The sequence below is a fragment of the Pipistrellus hanaki genome (genome assembly GCF_964339955.1).
Source record: "Pipistrellus hanaki genome assembly, chromosome: X".
Classification (NCBI taxonomy): domain Eukaryota; kingdom Metazoa; phylum Chordata; class Mammalia; order Chiroptera; family Vespertilionidae; genus Pipistrellus; species Pipistrellus hanaki.
The window spans coordinates 8,065,412-8,079,428 of record NC_140524.1 but is presented as its reverse complement, the minus strand read 5'-3'; the positions used below and the strand labels follow the sequence as shown (position 1 = coordinate 8,079,428).

At 39.9% G+C, this 14,017-nt stretch overlaps 1 protein-coding gene across 1 annotated transcript in view; it reads left to right on the top strand.

The window, feature by feature from the left end:
* The window catches only part of WNK3 (WNK lysine deficient protein kinase 3), a 114,159-nt gene that overhangs the window by 40,459 nt on the left and 59,683 nt on the right, over positions 1 to 14,017 (top strand). The window contains exons 5-7 of the mRNA XM_084870997.1: positions 628 to 785; positions 2,649 to 2,737; positions 9,102 to 9,321. Coding sequence (XP_084727123.1) covers positions 628 to 785; positions 2,649 to 2,737; positions 9,102 to 9,321 — 467 coding nt within the window. The remainder of the gene's footprint in view (positions 1 to 627; positions 786 to 2,648; positions 2,738 to 9,101; positions 9,322 to 14,017) is intronic.

Here is a 14,017-nt window from a genome sequence, read left to right as displayed (position 1 = left end):
GTTGCTCCTAACTGCCCCCTGCCAGCCTGATAGCCCCTCACTGCCACTGTGTGCTGGCCTGGTCACCCCTAACTGCCCCCTGCTGCTGGTCAGGTCATCCCCAACTACCCCCTTTCTGCCCTGGTTGCCCCCAACTGCCCCCCTCTGCTGGCCTGGTAGCCCCTAATTGCCTCAACCATCCCCCCCACTGCCAGCCTGGTCGCCCCCAACTACACCACCCCTCCCTCCCAGCCTGGTCACCCCTAACTGCCCCCCCTGCTGGCCTAGTCTCCCCTCACAGCCCCACTCCCCACCGACCTGATCACCCAATGCAGCCTGCTGTTCAGTCATTTGGTCATCCCTCACTAACCCCCCTGCTGGCCTGGTTGGCCCATGCAGCCTACTTGTTCAGTTGTTTAGTCTTCCCTCACTAACCCCTCTGCCAGCCTGCTTGTAGACAGCCATCTTGTGGGGGCACGAGGGTTAATTTGCATATTTTTATAGGATAACAAGTGTTTAACAAATTTTATATTTTTTAATTTTAGGAAGTAGAAATTAACTCAAGTAATTCTTTTTGCAAAGGAAAAGTAATTTTTGTGAGCACATTTTTCTTTTTAATAAAAGTGTGGTTGTGGTATTACCTTGTAGGGACTCCTGAGTTTATGGCCCCAGAGATGTATGAAGAGCACTATGATGAATCTGTAGATGTCTATGCTTTTGGAATGTGTATGCTGGAAATGGCTACTTCGGAGTACCCTTATTCTGAGTGCCAAAATGCAGCTCAAATATACCGTAAAGTAACTAGTGTAGGTATCACTTTATTCCTTTTACTTCACAAACTGCCATATTTCATGATGAAGTTGGTTTAAGTAAACTGAGTAAAACCTAATTTTGGTTTAGTTCTGTATAACAGTGCTAAATATAACACAATTGTAACGACACAAGCTTTAGATATTTGTTGTATATCTATATTCTATTGGGGTCATATAAAATGCTCTGTATTGGTATCATTGGGAAAACATAGACATATCATCTATATCCATTTGTTTGTAAAGAATTTTTAGACACTTATTAGATGGTTCTTATTTTCCAAACCTGAATAATAAAGTTTGGCTAAATAGTTCTGAGGGTCTCTTTCAGTTCTAAAAGCCTGATTAAGAAAGGGCATTCAAAATATAGTTCAACAGATACAGTATTTGATTCTTACTATGCATAAATTTTTAGAAATTGCAAGGGATGCAAAGATGAATAAGAAGTGTCTGCTACCCACAAAGAGCTTATATTTTTAGCAGGACAATAATATAAATTCACAAATAACTATAAAAATAACAGCATGGGAGTATTTATTATAAGGGACATAAGGAAGGTAGATGCAAAGTGTTAGAATTGTTCAAAAGAGGTCTACATCATATCCAATTAGTGACTCAGGTTAGGCCAGGAGAGTGATTGTTAGACTGTTTCCAGTAACTAATGCCAATAGGTACTGCTTTTAAATGTATGCTATATGCCACATGCTTTCATCTTTATATCCCTATAAGATGGTGCTATCTTCAGTTTATAAATGATGAGACTGAGTATCAAGAGATTGTGACTTATCCACATTCACATTGCTAGTACTAATGGATTTTTATTCTATTTTATTGATTTTTTTTTTTTTTACAGAGAGGAAGGGAATGGGATAGAGAGTTAGAAACATCCGTGAGAGAGAAATATCGATCAGCTGCCTCCTGCACACCCCCTACTGGGGATGTGCCCCCAACCAAGGTACATACCTTTGATCGGAATCGAACCTGGGACCCTTGAGTCCGCAGGCCAACGCTCTGCCCACTGAGCCAAACCAGTCAGGGCACTACTAATGGATTTTGATCCCAAGTCTGACTTCAAAGGTTTGTGTAGGTAGACAATAAGAAATAATGCATACACCAAAAGGTGGCAAGTTCCGTTCTCAGGCAGGGCACGTACCCAGGTTGCTAGTCCCATCCCCAGCTGTGGTGTGTATAGGAGGCAACTGATTGATGTTTCTCTCACATCAATGTCTCTCTCTCCCTCTCTCTAAAAAAGTCAGATTAAAAAAAAAAGAAATTGGCCAATGTCCAGAATATGGGATATTCTATAGGAAAAATGACCTAGTTTCTCCAACAAATCATCAATTTGATTGTTTATTGTTTCTAGCCATTCTAGAAGACTTTGAAATAATATTGTTTTGGAATATTTGCAATAAAGCAGCCCTTCTTAGCCCTTTAATAGCATTGAATGTTTTTCTGATTTCAAAAAATATTTATTATATTTTGCTAATTGGGGTAGTACTATTTATACATTTTGGGTCTTGTTTTTTCCCTACTTAATGTTGCAGTGTCAGAATTTCCCATGTTAATAATTACTTTGAGAACAATTTTAATTTCTTTATAATATTGGCACATATATATTACATAATATGCAATTTTGGCTCTATTGTTGATTTAAATTATTTACAACTTTCACTGTTATCTGTAGATCTAGGACAAAATCCTTGTCAAAAAAAAGTTGTTAAAGACATACTGTATGTATATATTTATCTCATTTAAAACTTGAATATAGTTTAGGGTAAAAACCATTATTGTAATAAAAGTCATGTTGATTTGGGCTTTCAGTTGCTTCATTTGTAACTAGAAACCATTTTTTCCTCCCAGGGCATAAAACCAGCCAGTTTCAATAAAGTCACTGATCCTGAAGTGAAAGAAATCATCGAAGGTTGTATTCGTCAAAACAAATCCGAAAGGTGGGTACCGATTTAGTGAAATGACAAAACTGATGGATCATTTTTTTTGACCTTTGCATGGAAGCCAAACCCAAACCATACTGTCTTAGTAAAGTGTATCAGTGTATCTTGTTTGCCATTTTAGACTTTAATATCATCTGCTAAATTTTCCTTAAAGTAACATTTGGGGTGCTCGCACATGGCGTGTGTGTGTGTGTGTGTGTGTGTGTGTGTGTGTGTGGTGACAAGCTTTTGTCACCTTGAGGCATCAGTTTAAGTCAGTGGGTTCTTCCTCCCCCATTAACTTACTTCTGACAGTTGATTAAGTAGAGAACTTCTGTGGGTCACCTTCATGTAAGTATTTAAATGGTTCTTTAATGGTAGTTTTAAAAAAATGTGACCATCAACTCACCAGGTTTTTAAAATTTAATCCCATGTCCTTATAGTATGACTAGAGGCCTGGTGGACGGATTCGTGCACACCGAAAGGAAATTAATTAGAAGAAATATTTTAATATCGCTATTTGCCCTTTCTCTTTAATGACCAAATTCATGATCAACAATGACAGATCAAAACACACATGTGCAGTTGGCACCAGCGAGAGCTTTATATGTATTGTGCATGCATGAGTCAACTTAGCCATATATATACACAAATGCTATATGTATAGATGGAATAAACTTGCTTAATTAGACATGCTTTCTGATTTAGCTAAACTTTTTCCAGCCCAGTGAAGCACCCCAACTTCTCTTTCTGATAATTGTCAGCAACATAGCAGGTTATTGTTGTAGATCACACAGGGAGAACAAAGGGTAAAATATTTAACTGCAGTAGTGTTTGACTGTATTCTGTGCAGTGAGAAAACCTGAAGTCAATTTCAAGGTCCATCATTTCTTACTTCTTTTCAGTTGGGTCAAGTTTCTAAACTTTCTAAATCTCTGTTTTCTGGCTAATGAAAAGAAAATAGGATTCTACTGAGTCTCCTATCTACCTACTCCAGGACTTCTGTGAGTATCAAATGAGATGAGGCACAGGAAAACGCTTCACAGACATTTGGTTAAAGTGTAAAATGTTTGCACCTGGCTATAATGCAAGTCATGTTCCTGGGCTGAAGAAACTGCAAGGAGGCTAGTCAGTAGCAAGAGGAAGCTGGGTATTGCTACCTGACATTATCCCATGCCCACAGCAGCCGTTGCTGGGCTGGGATGGGCTGGGCTGGGTTGTGGGCTGCAAGCACCATGGGTTCTTGGCAGCGTTTTTGCCATTTGGTGGGCTGTTGCTCTATGGTCGTGGCAGGGCCTCTAGAGGTCCCACTTAGGGGAAGCTGAGTGTTGCTTTGTCGGGCACCAAGTCCACGGTGCCATTTCTTTGTAAATGGCCAGTGCTTCATGACAGGTCTTATGTAGAGTGTCTGCCCCCTGGTGGTCAGTGCACATCATAGCAACTGATTGGATGGTCAGAGGGGCACTTAGGCTATTATATATATAGTAAAGTTGTTAGGGCTGTTTTTGTTCAAGAATTGGTATTCTAGATTATTTCTATCACAGTTTCTGTTTTTCTTGTGGACAACACCCTTTAGTTTTAGCTTATATTTCCCTTTCATTTGAGCTTTAGACAGTTGCTGACTTAAATTGAAAAATTAGTCATTTGGTTTTTACCTCCTTATTGATTATGGTTAATAAAGATAACAGGTCCTGCCCTAGCTGGTGTGGCTCAGTAGTTGAGCATAAACCTATGAACCAGGAGATCATGGTTCAATTCCTGGTCAGGACACATGCCCAGGTTGTGGGCTCAATCCTCAATGGGGCCATGCAGGAAGCAGCCAATCAATGATTTTCCCTCATCATTGATGTTTCTTTCTCTCTCCCTTCCTCTCTGAAATCAATAAAAATATATTTTTTAAAAAGTGATAGGTTACTTATAGAAATTATTTCCACCAGCATTTGATTGACTATTGCCTACTTTTATTACTTTTCCATCTAAGATTAGCGTTGCTTATCTGAGAGTGCATAAAACCATTAAGGTAAGGCCTGTGTAATTATAGCTTTATTACAGAATAATCTTTGTGTTTGTACCAACAAGCCATATCTAGGTATGTATTTGTTTTCATTATGGTAAAATTTATATAACATAAGGTTTACTATTTTAGTCCTTTTTGTGTGTTATAATTCAGTGGCATTAAGTACATTCACATTGTACAACCATCACCACTATTTCCAGAACTTTTTCAGCAACCCAACAGAAGCTCTGTACCCATTAAACAACTCCTAATTCCTTTTTCCTTCAACCCTTTGTAACCTCTCTTCTACTCTCTATCTCTATGAATTTGCTTATTCTAGTTACCTCATATAAATGAAACCATACAGTATTTCTCTTTTTGTTTCTCGCTTATTTCACTTAGCGTAGTTTTCAAGTTGTAGTATGTATCAGAATTTCCTTTTTAAGGCTGAATGATATTATAACACATATGCATATATACACACACATAAACATGCTACATTTTGTTTATTCATGTATCTGCTGATGGACACAGGTTATTTCTACATTTTGTCTATTATGATTACTTCATGAAAATTGGTATACAAATATTTGCTTGAATCTCTGCTTTCAATTCTTTTCAGTATAAACTTAGGAATGGAATTACTGGATAATATGGTAATATAACATTTAATTTAAAAATATTTATTGATTTCAGAGAGGAAGAGAGGGATAGAGAGATATAAACATCAATGATGAGAGATAATTGTTGATTGGCTGCCTCCTGCCCGCCCCCTACTTTGGGGGAATAGAGCCCAAAACCCAGCCATGTGCTCTTGGCTGGAATCGAACCTTTAGTCCACAGGCCAATGCTCTATTCCCTGAGCCAAACCAGCTAGGGCTACATTTGTTTATTTATTTATTTATTTTTATTGATTTTTTTTACAGAGAGGAGGAGAGAGGGATAGAGAGCTACAAACGTCGATGAGAGAGAAACATCAACCAGCTGCCTTTTGTACACCCCCTACTGGGGATGTGCCCACAACCAATGTACATGCCCTTGACCGGAATCGAACCTGGGACCTTTCAGTCCACAGACAGACGCTCTACCACTGAGCCAAACCAGCTAGGGCTACATTTAATTTTTTGAAGAACCACCCAACTGTTTTCCACAGTGGCTGCACCATTTTGCATTCCCTACAGCAATGTAGGAAGGTCATAATTTCTCAACATCCTCACCAACCCTTATTTTCTGTTTGTTTGTTTGTATATTTGTTTCTATGATTTTTTATAATAGCCATCCTAATGGGTGTGAAGTGGTATTTTATTGTGGTTTTTATTTGCATTTTCCTAATGACTAATGATGCTGAGTATGTTTTCATGTGCTTATTGGTCATTTGCATATCTTTGGAAAATTATCTATTTAAGTCCTTTGCCCTTTTTAAAATTGAGTTGTCTATTTTTGTTCTTTTTTGAGTTGTAGGAGTTTAGGCTTGCTCTTTTTAAGCAAGGCTAAAAATACTATGTTGAAGTATCCATTTTAGTTTGGATTCTGATTATTGTTTGTACAGCATTTTAATTACGATTTATCACGAACAGTGGAATATTCAAAAGGATTCATGGCATATCAGTTTATTGGAAAGAGCACAGGCTTCAGTTTGAGACTAAAATTCAAATCTGGACTCACTTAATCGGTGTGATACTGATTTAACTGTTACTCAAAACAGGCATTGTTGCCGGGACCGGTTTGGCTCAGTGGATAGAGCGTGGGCCTGCGGACTGAAGAGTCCCAGGTTCGATTCCGGTCAAGGGCATGTACCTTGGTTGTGGGCACATCCCCATTGGGGGGTGTGCAGGAGGCAGCTGGTTGATGTTTCTCTCTCATCGACATTTCTAGCTCTCTGTCCCTCTCAATTCCTCTCTGTGTAAAATCAATAAAATATATTTTAAAACAAAACAAAAAAAACCCACAGGCATTGTTTTGATGATTAAAAAGATAATGAATGCATATAAAATACGTAACAGTGATATATATTTAATGAATGGTATCTTCTGCGATTGCTATAATTATTCTTAATCAAATAGGCAAATTTTCCATTGAAGGCAGAGGTTTTAACTTGGCTGTGCTTTCTTACACACATTTCTCCTTAACCTTAAAACTAATTAGTCAGAGGAAGATTATTATTTTTATATCACTGCCTTAGTTAAGTATTTGTCTTTTTTTTTCTTTTTCTTTATTGATTAAGGATTATTTGTCTTTTGATCACTAAATATGTAGAGGGTTTAAGTCCTTAATTTACAGGGTAACGCTTTGTCAATATGCTTTATCTGTTTTAAATAGCACAGCAGAGGCTTTCTACGTAGACATTATGGAACACATCAATTTTAGTGCTCCCTGGCCTGTAATACAGATAGACTAGATATTACATATCTATTTTGGAAATTGATCAAAGGAAAGGAAATTAACTCCCCAGCTTGTAAAAGAATTTTTAGAACCACTGTACTTTTTTTTTTCTTCAAAGATGGTTAATCCCTGATATTAAGCTAGTCTTGTATCCATTGTATGTATACTTTGGCCTAAAACACTAGACATAAATACTTCAAGAAAACCATGGGACTTTGCTGAACTAAATTATAAATTATAAATTTATAAATTAGCTTCACCTGTGGCATGCTCTAAAGCAGTGTTTCCCAAACTTCTCTCATGATGAGAATCACCTGGTGGAGTTGTTAAAACACAGATTCCTGAATCCCAACTAAGAAGTGCTAAACTAGAATTTTTGAGAACATATAGGTAAAATTGCATACCTAACTTAGTGCTCTGTATATAACATCTGTGTTAGAGCACTAGTTAAGTATACAATTTTACCTATATGTTCCCAAAAATTCTAGTTTAGCACTTCTTAGTTGGGATTCAGGAATCTGTGTTTTAACAACTCCACCAGGTGATTCTTATCATGAGAGAAGTTTGGGAAACACTGCTCTAAACTAGCATGACATACACTGATTATGGCTAATGAAGCCTATGAGTTCTATTTTTTTTATGTTCTTATTGATTTTAGAGAGAGAGAAAGCAAGAGGGAGAGAGAGAGATAGAAACATCGATGATGAGAGAGAATCATTGACTGGCTGCCTCCTGGATGACCCCTACTGGGGATTGAACCCGTAACCAAGGATGTGCCCTTACCAGGAATCTTTTGTTGCCACACTGGCCAGGGCTATGAGTTCTATTTATAACATTTGCAAAGAATTTGAACTTCTCATTTACTTCAGAGTTTACATGTCTGGAAGAGTTTTTCATTTCCTTGGCAGACAATCTGTTGTTTGAGTCTTAAAAAATTTGAGCCAGTAGTTTTATTGCTAGCTTTACCCCGTGGCCAGATAAGTTTCTATTGAATGAGTACAAAAAACGTTTTACATCAATGTTACAGGTACGCCTTAAAATTAAATACCCATTGCATTTTGAAGTTATTTATTCCATTGATTAAGTTATTTATTCCATTGATTCTCCCCGTTCTATAAAAAGATAAGATACTATCTTTTTATTTTTTATTATTTTAAAATATATTTTATTGATTTTTAGAGAGAAAGGAAGAGGGAGAGAGAGATAAAAACATCAGCGATGAGAGAGAATCATTGACTGACTGCTTCCTGCACACCCCCTACGTGGGATCGAGCCTGCAACCCAGGCATGTGCCCTTGGCCGGAATCAAACTTGGCCCTCAGGCTGATGCTCTATCCTTTGAGCCAAACCAGCTAGGGCTATCTTTTTAAAGTATGATACTTTATAAAACACCGTCTAATATGAAAACACGAGAATTCGCATGATCCGTCTACAATGTGTTTTCATAACCTAAGCCAGTGGTTTAGGGAAACTACTCAATTCCCGTAACATGAATTGCAGCACTTCTCTAAATCTCTCTCTGTCTCTTTTAATAATTCCTTATTGTTCAAAGTATTACATATGCCCCCTTTTCCACCATTCACCCCCTCCAGCCCACCTCCTTCTGCCCTCGGCCATCACCGCCCAGTTGGCTGTGTCCTTGGGCCATGCTAAATGCATCCATGGTCCTTGGCTGATTACCCCCCCCCACCCTCCCTCCACAATTCAGTCTCCAGCTTTCTTTAAGGCCTACTTCTAGGTATGTAAAACTTCAGTATCTAGATATGTTGCTAGTAATAATCTTTAATTAAGGCCCCTACGGATGCATGTTAGTTGGAAATTTTTTTGCATCCTTGGTAATAATAAGTTAGAGAAAACCTTTTGTGTTTATGACAAGGCAGATTAATAGTTTAATTAACAGAAAGTTTAATATAGACCGTTACTTTGATACAATCAGTTGGAAAGGGCCTATATGTTGTTTATGATTGGGAGGATTGCTAATGAGCTATGCATTTCGTTCATTAGGTTGTCCATCAAGAACCTACTAAACCACGCATTTTTTGCTGAGGATACAGGACTGAGGGTGGAGTTAGCAGAGGAGGATGATTCCGCAAATTCGTCTCTGGCTTTGCGGCTCTGGGTTGAAGACCCTAAAAAATTGAAAGGCAAGCACAAAGACAATGAAGCTATTGAATTCACTTTCAATTTAGAAAAAGATACCCCTGAGGAAGTAGCCTATGAAATGGTAAGTGAATCCTGCTGCTCTCCATCCCCCGCCCCTTTAGAAGTATCAGCATTGATTTCCTTTCGCATTGCTTTCTTTTTTCATTCTCTCCTTTTCTTTGTTGAAGTGGATATTGTACTATGAAATGCATTGCTACAGCAGAGTATATTAAATTTGCCCATACAGCATAAAGACTGATAATACACTACCTTTGTTAAGAAACAGAATGCAGCCGGGACCGGTTTGGCTCAATGGATAGAGCGTCGGTTTGGGGACTGAAGGGTCCCGGGTTCGATTCCGGTCAAGGGCATGTTCCTTGGTTGCAGGCACATCCCCGGTAGCGGGTGTGCAAGAGGCAGCTGATCGATGACTCTCTCATCGATGTTTCTAACTCTCTATCTCTCTCCCTTCCTCTCTGTACAAAATCAATAAAATATATTAAAAAAAAAAAAAAGAAACAGAATGCAATTGGTATGTTAGAAGCCATCTGTGTGTCCTCCAGGTTGCATCTCCCTCGCTCATCACCACCAGCAATATCTCTTCTGACTTTTGTGTTGTTCATTCCTTTGCTTTTCATTGTAGTTTTACCTAAGTAACACATGGTTTTGTTTTGAAAACCCGAGTGGTAAGCACACCCCCCGCTGGTTACTGAAGTGACTCCTAGGTGAAGCTGCTCAGGAGAGGAGGAGTGAACAGAACCCCTCAGTCATTGTCTGGCTTCAGCTTCTTGTTTACAAGACTTCTGGGAAGTTAGGGGGTGAGGTCACGCGAGATTCCAGGGAACTAAACATGTGGCTCCCCGCAGTCAGTACATTAGTGGGGCTGTTGTGTGGACCAGATGAGTTGTCTGGGTCTCCAAACGGGGCTGTTGCAGTGTTTGGAGGGAGGGTTTGCAGGAGCTTCATTCAGCAGCACGTGGTCAAGGTTAGTGAAGTACAGATACTGGGAAGCAGGCTCATCTGGACATTCTGTTCTCAGGTTAAAAAGATGAATGAACCCTAGCCGGTTTCTCAATGGTTAGAGCATCAGCCCCTTCTGGTCAAGGGCACACACACATACCTCAGTTTCAGGCTTGATCCCTGGCCACAGTCAGGGTGTGTGTTGGAGGCAACCAATCGATGTGTCTTTCTCACATCGATGTTTCTCTCTGTCTCTTCCCCTCCCTTCCATTCTCTATTCTAATCAAAGGAAAAAAATATCCTCTGTTAAGGATTAACTAAAAAAAGGAGAAGAATGGGACAGTGATTGTGGAGATCTTGGAGACGACAGTTCTGTCTTTCTAGTCACACTTTAATCTGGAGTGACTGCCTTGAACATCTGGTGCGCAGCTCTCATCCTGGCATCTCCCTTCACTGTCCTCATAGACTTCTCTGCCTCTCTCCTGTATTGGACTTCCTGTTCCCGAATCGCACACCTTTCTCCCATGGCTTACTCTTTTGCTATGGTTTCATACTTCCTCTGTTAGCGTCTTCAGAAAAGGTACATGGGAGGTAAATTCTTTTTTTCCCTATCTTCATATTTAACCGATTATTTGGCTGGCTAAGGCATTTTAGATTGGCAGTTAAAAAAATTAAGAGTCATCCTAACTGCTTTGGCTCAGTGGATAGAGCATCAGCCTGTGGACTGAAGGGTCTCTAGTTTGATTCTGGTCAAGGGCATGTACGTTGGTTGCGGGCACATCCCCAGTAGAGGGTGTGCAAGAGGGAGCTGATTGATGATTCTCTCAACGATGTTTCTAACACTCTATCCCTCCCCCTTTCTCTCTGTAAAAAATCAATAAAATATATTTTAAAAAAATTAGAGTCATTGCTTTTCTAGCTTTCCATATTGATATTGAGAAGTGCAAAGTTGTTCTGTTTTCTGGATCTTTTGCATATGATCCATTTTTCCTCTTTGGAAACTTCTAATATCTTGGCATTCTTCTCAGTATTCTAAAATTTCACAGTTATGTCTTGATTTGGGTCTATTTTCATTTACTGCCTTGGATACTCAGTGGACCCTCTCAATCTGTCAACTCAGAACCTTTATTTATTTATTTTTAAACTTATTTATTGTTAATCCCCACCTGAGGATGTTTTTCCATCAGTTTTTAGAGAGAGTGGAAGGGAGGGGGAGAGACAGAGAAAGAAAACCGATGTGAGAGAGACACATCGATTGATTACCTCCTGCATGCTCCCTGACCAGGGCTGGGGATCAAGCCTGCAACCGAGGTGTATGCCCTTGACCGGAATCAAACCTGGGACCCTTCAGTCTGAGGTCCTACACTCTATCCACTGAGCCAAACTGGCTAGGGTCAGCTCATACCCTTTAGTTTCTGGAAGGTTTCCTGAAGTATTTTACTGACGAGTTCTTCCCCCTTGTTTTCCTCTTTCTGGAACTGTTATTATTTGGACATCAGACCTCTTGAACTGTTTCTCCAATTTTCTTATCTTTTTTATGTTCCATCTTTTTGTCTTTTTATTCTCCTTTCTGGCAGTTATTATCAACTTTATCTTCTAACCTTTCCATTGAGTTTTTCATTTCTGCTATCATGTTTTTAATTTTAAGAGTTCCTTTATACTTTGGTCTGTTTCTTTTTTAGAGTAAAAATCATGTTCTTTGTTGTGTTGATGCAATATTATCGCATCTTTCTGTAACCTTAGTAAATGCAGTGCTTTTGATATTTTTTTCTTCCTGCATAGTCTCTTTACTCCAATTTGCTGGGTTTTTTTTTTTCCTTTGTTAGTTTTGTGCTCCATCTTCTTGTTAGAGGCTTTTCTCATATTTCTGGTAATTCTTGGCCGGCTGTTCATGATTAATAGTGGGAGAGTCTATGAGTTTTCTGTTGCTGTGTGACAAATGATCACCAACGTCTTAGTGGCTGAAAACAGCGCTCATTGATCTCAGTTCTGTAGGTCAGAAGTCCTCGTGGGCTTCACTGGATCCTCTGCGTGGGGTTTCCCAGGCTGAAGTCAAGGCGTTGGCCACCAAGGCGCTTACGTGGAGGCTCTGGGCAAGAATCTGCTTCCAGGCTCATCCAGGTTGTTGGCAGAATGTGATGCCGTGCAGCTTTAAGACCAAAGTCCCCATTTCCTCTCTGGCTGTTAGTCAGGGGCCACGTTCCGTTCTTATAGTCCCTTCACCTGTCCCCACTTCTTTAAGTTAGCAATGGCATGTTAGATCCTTCTAGTGTCACCAGCTGGTAAAAGGCTCAACCACATCATCTCCCTTCCTTCATGTCAACTGCGCGTAGCACAGTGACATCTCATACGCTCAGGTTTGAGGATCAGGATGTGACATCTTCCAGGGGCCATCATTTTGCCAACCACAGAGACTGACAAGCTGATCACATCGTACGATTGCTTGTGTCAGACTTATTAACCTTGACCTCGACCACCAGGTATCTGGGTGGGCCGTTAATTGGGGAATCTCTGACATCAATATTTGTAGGTTTTTCTTCTTGGATTGGTCAGATTCCCTAGAGAGGAACCTTTCAATGTCCTTCCTGGAAGGTAAGGGTCTGGTTACTGGCATTTTGGTAGCCAAGTGGGGAAGAGGGCTGGAAGTTTCTGCATATGGCATTCGGCATGCATATAATCACTTAATTTTTTTTATAAGCTATATCCTCAACTGTGCCTGGTATTCCATAGTCCAGAGAACTAAACTGTAGACTCCTTGGGTAGGGGAGAAGCAGTCACTGAAAAGTATGGCATGGAGGGCAGGGTACAGGATCTTACACATCTGCTTCTCAAAACCCTTTTCCTTAGTCTTCCTGATTTTAGTCATCTCTTTGGATTTTACCCAGTTTGGGAAGTACCTGGTACTACCAGTCCCTGCACCTTGTGAGTAGTGTTGAGTGTGAATGGGAATGAGTCTCAGCTTTCTCTAGTTTACCTTTTTGAGGTTTGCTAAGTCAATTATTATCTATTTGTTTTCCATATTCAAGAGATTCCCAACTATTGTTGCGTTTGTCTTTCTCTTATTCTCCCTCTCCTTGTGGACTTATAACTTAAAAATCCATTTCCTATGGGGTTTGTTTGGGTGTTCTTTTAGCTTTCAAGGGAGTGAACTTAAATATCGATATATGAACTCCCGCCCTAACCCGTTTGGCTCAGTGGACTGAAGGGTCCCGGGTTCGATTCCGGTCCAGGACATGTACCTTGGTTGCGGGCACATCCCCATTTGGAGGTGTGCAAGAGGCAGCTGATCTATGTTTCTCTCTCATTGATGTTTCTAACACTCTTTCCCTCTCCCTCTCTGTAAAAAATCAATAAAATATATTTTTTTAAATCAATAAATATATGGACTCCGTCTCACATTTTAATCATCTTTCAACTATCATGAAATTCCCCCAAGTCTGCAGACTCCCAAGACATACTCTAAAATGCAGATAGCAGCCAAAAAACGGTTTGGTTCAGTGGATAGAGCGTTAGCCTGCAGACTGAAGGGTCCCAGGTTCTTCGATTCCGGTCAAGGGCATGTACCTTGGTTGCGGGCACATCCCCAGTACAGGGTGTGCAGGAGGCAGCTGATGGATGTTTCTCTCTCATCTATGTTTCTAACTCTCTATTCCTCTCTCTTCCTCCCTGTAAAAAATCAATAAAATATATTTTAAAATGCAGATAGCAGGACTGAGAATGGCAGGCCATAGCCCCTCCCCAGGTCTTTTCTGCTCCTCAGCCCCGCTCCTCTCAGACAAGCCCTTAACTTCTCCTCACTCCTCTAACACCTAGTGAGC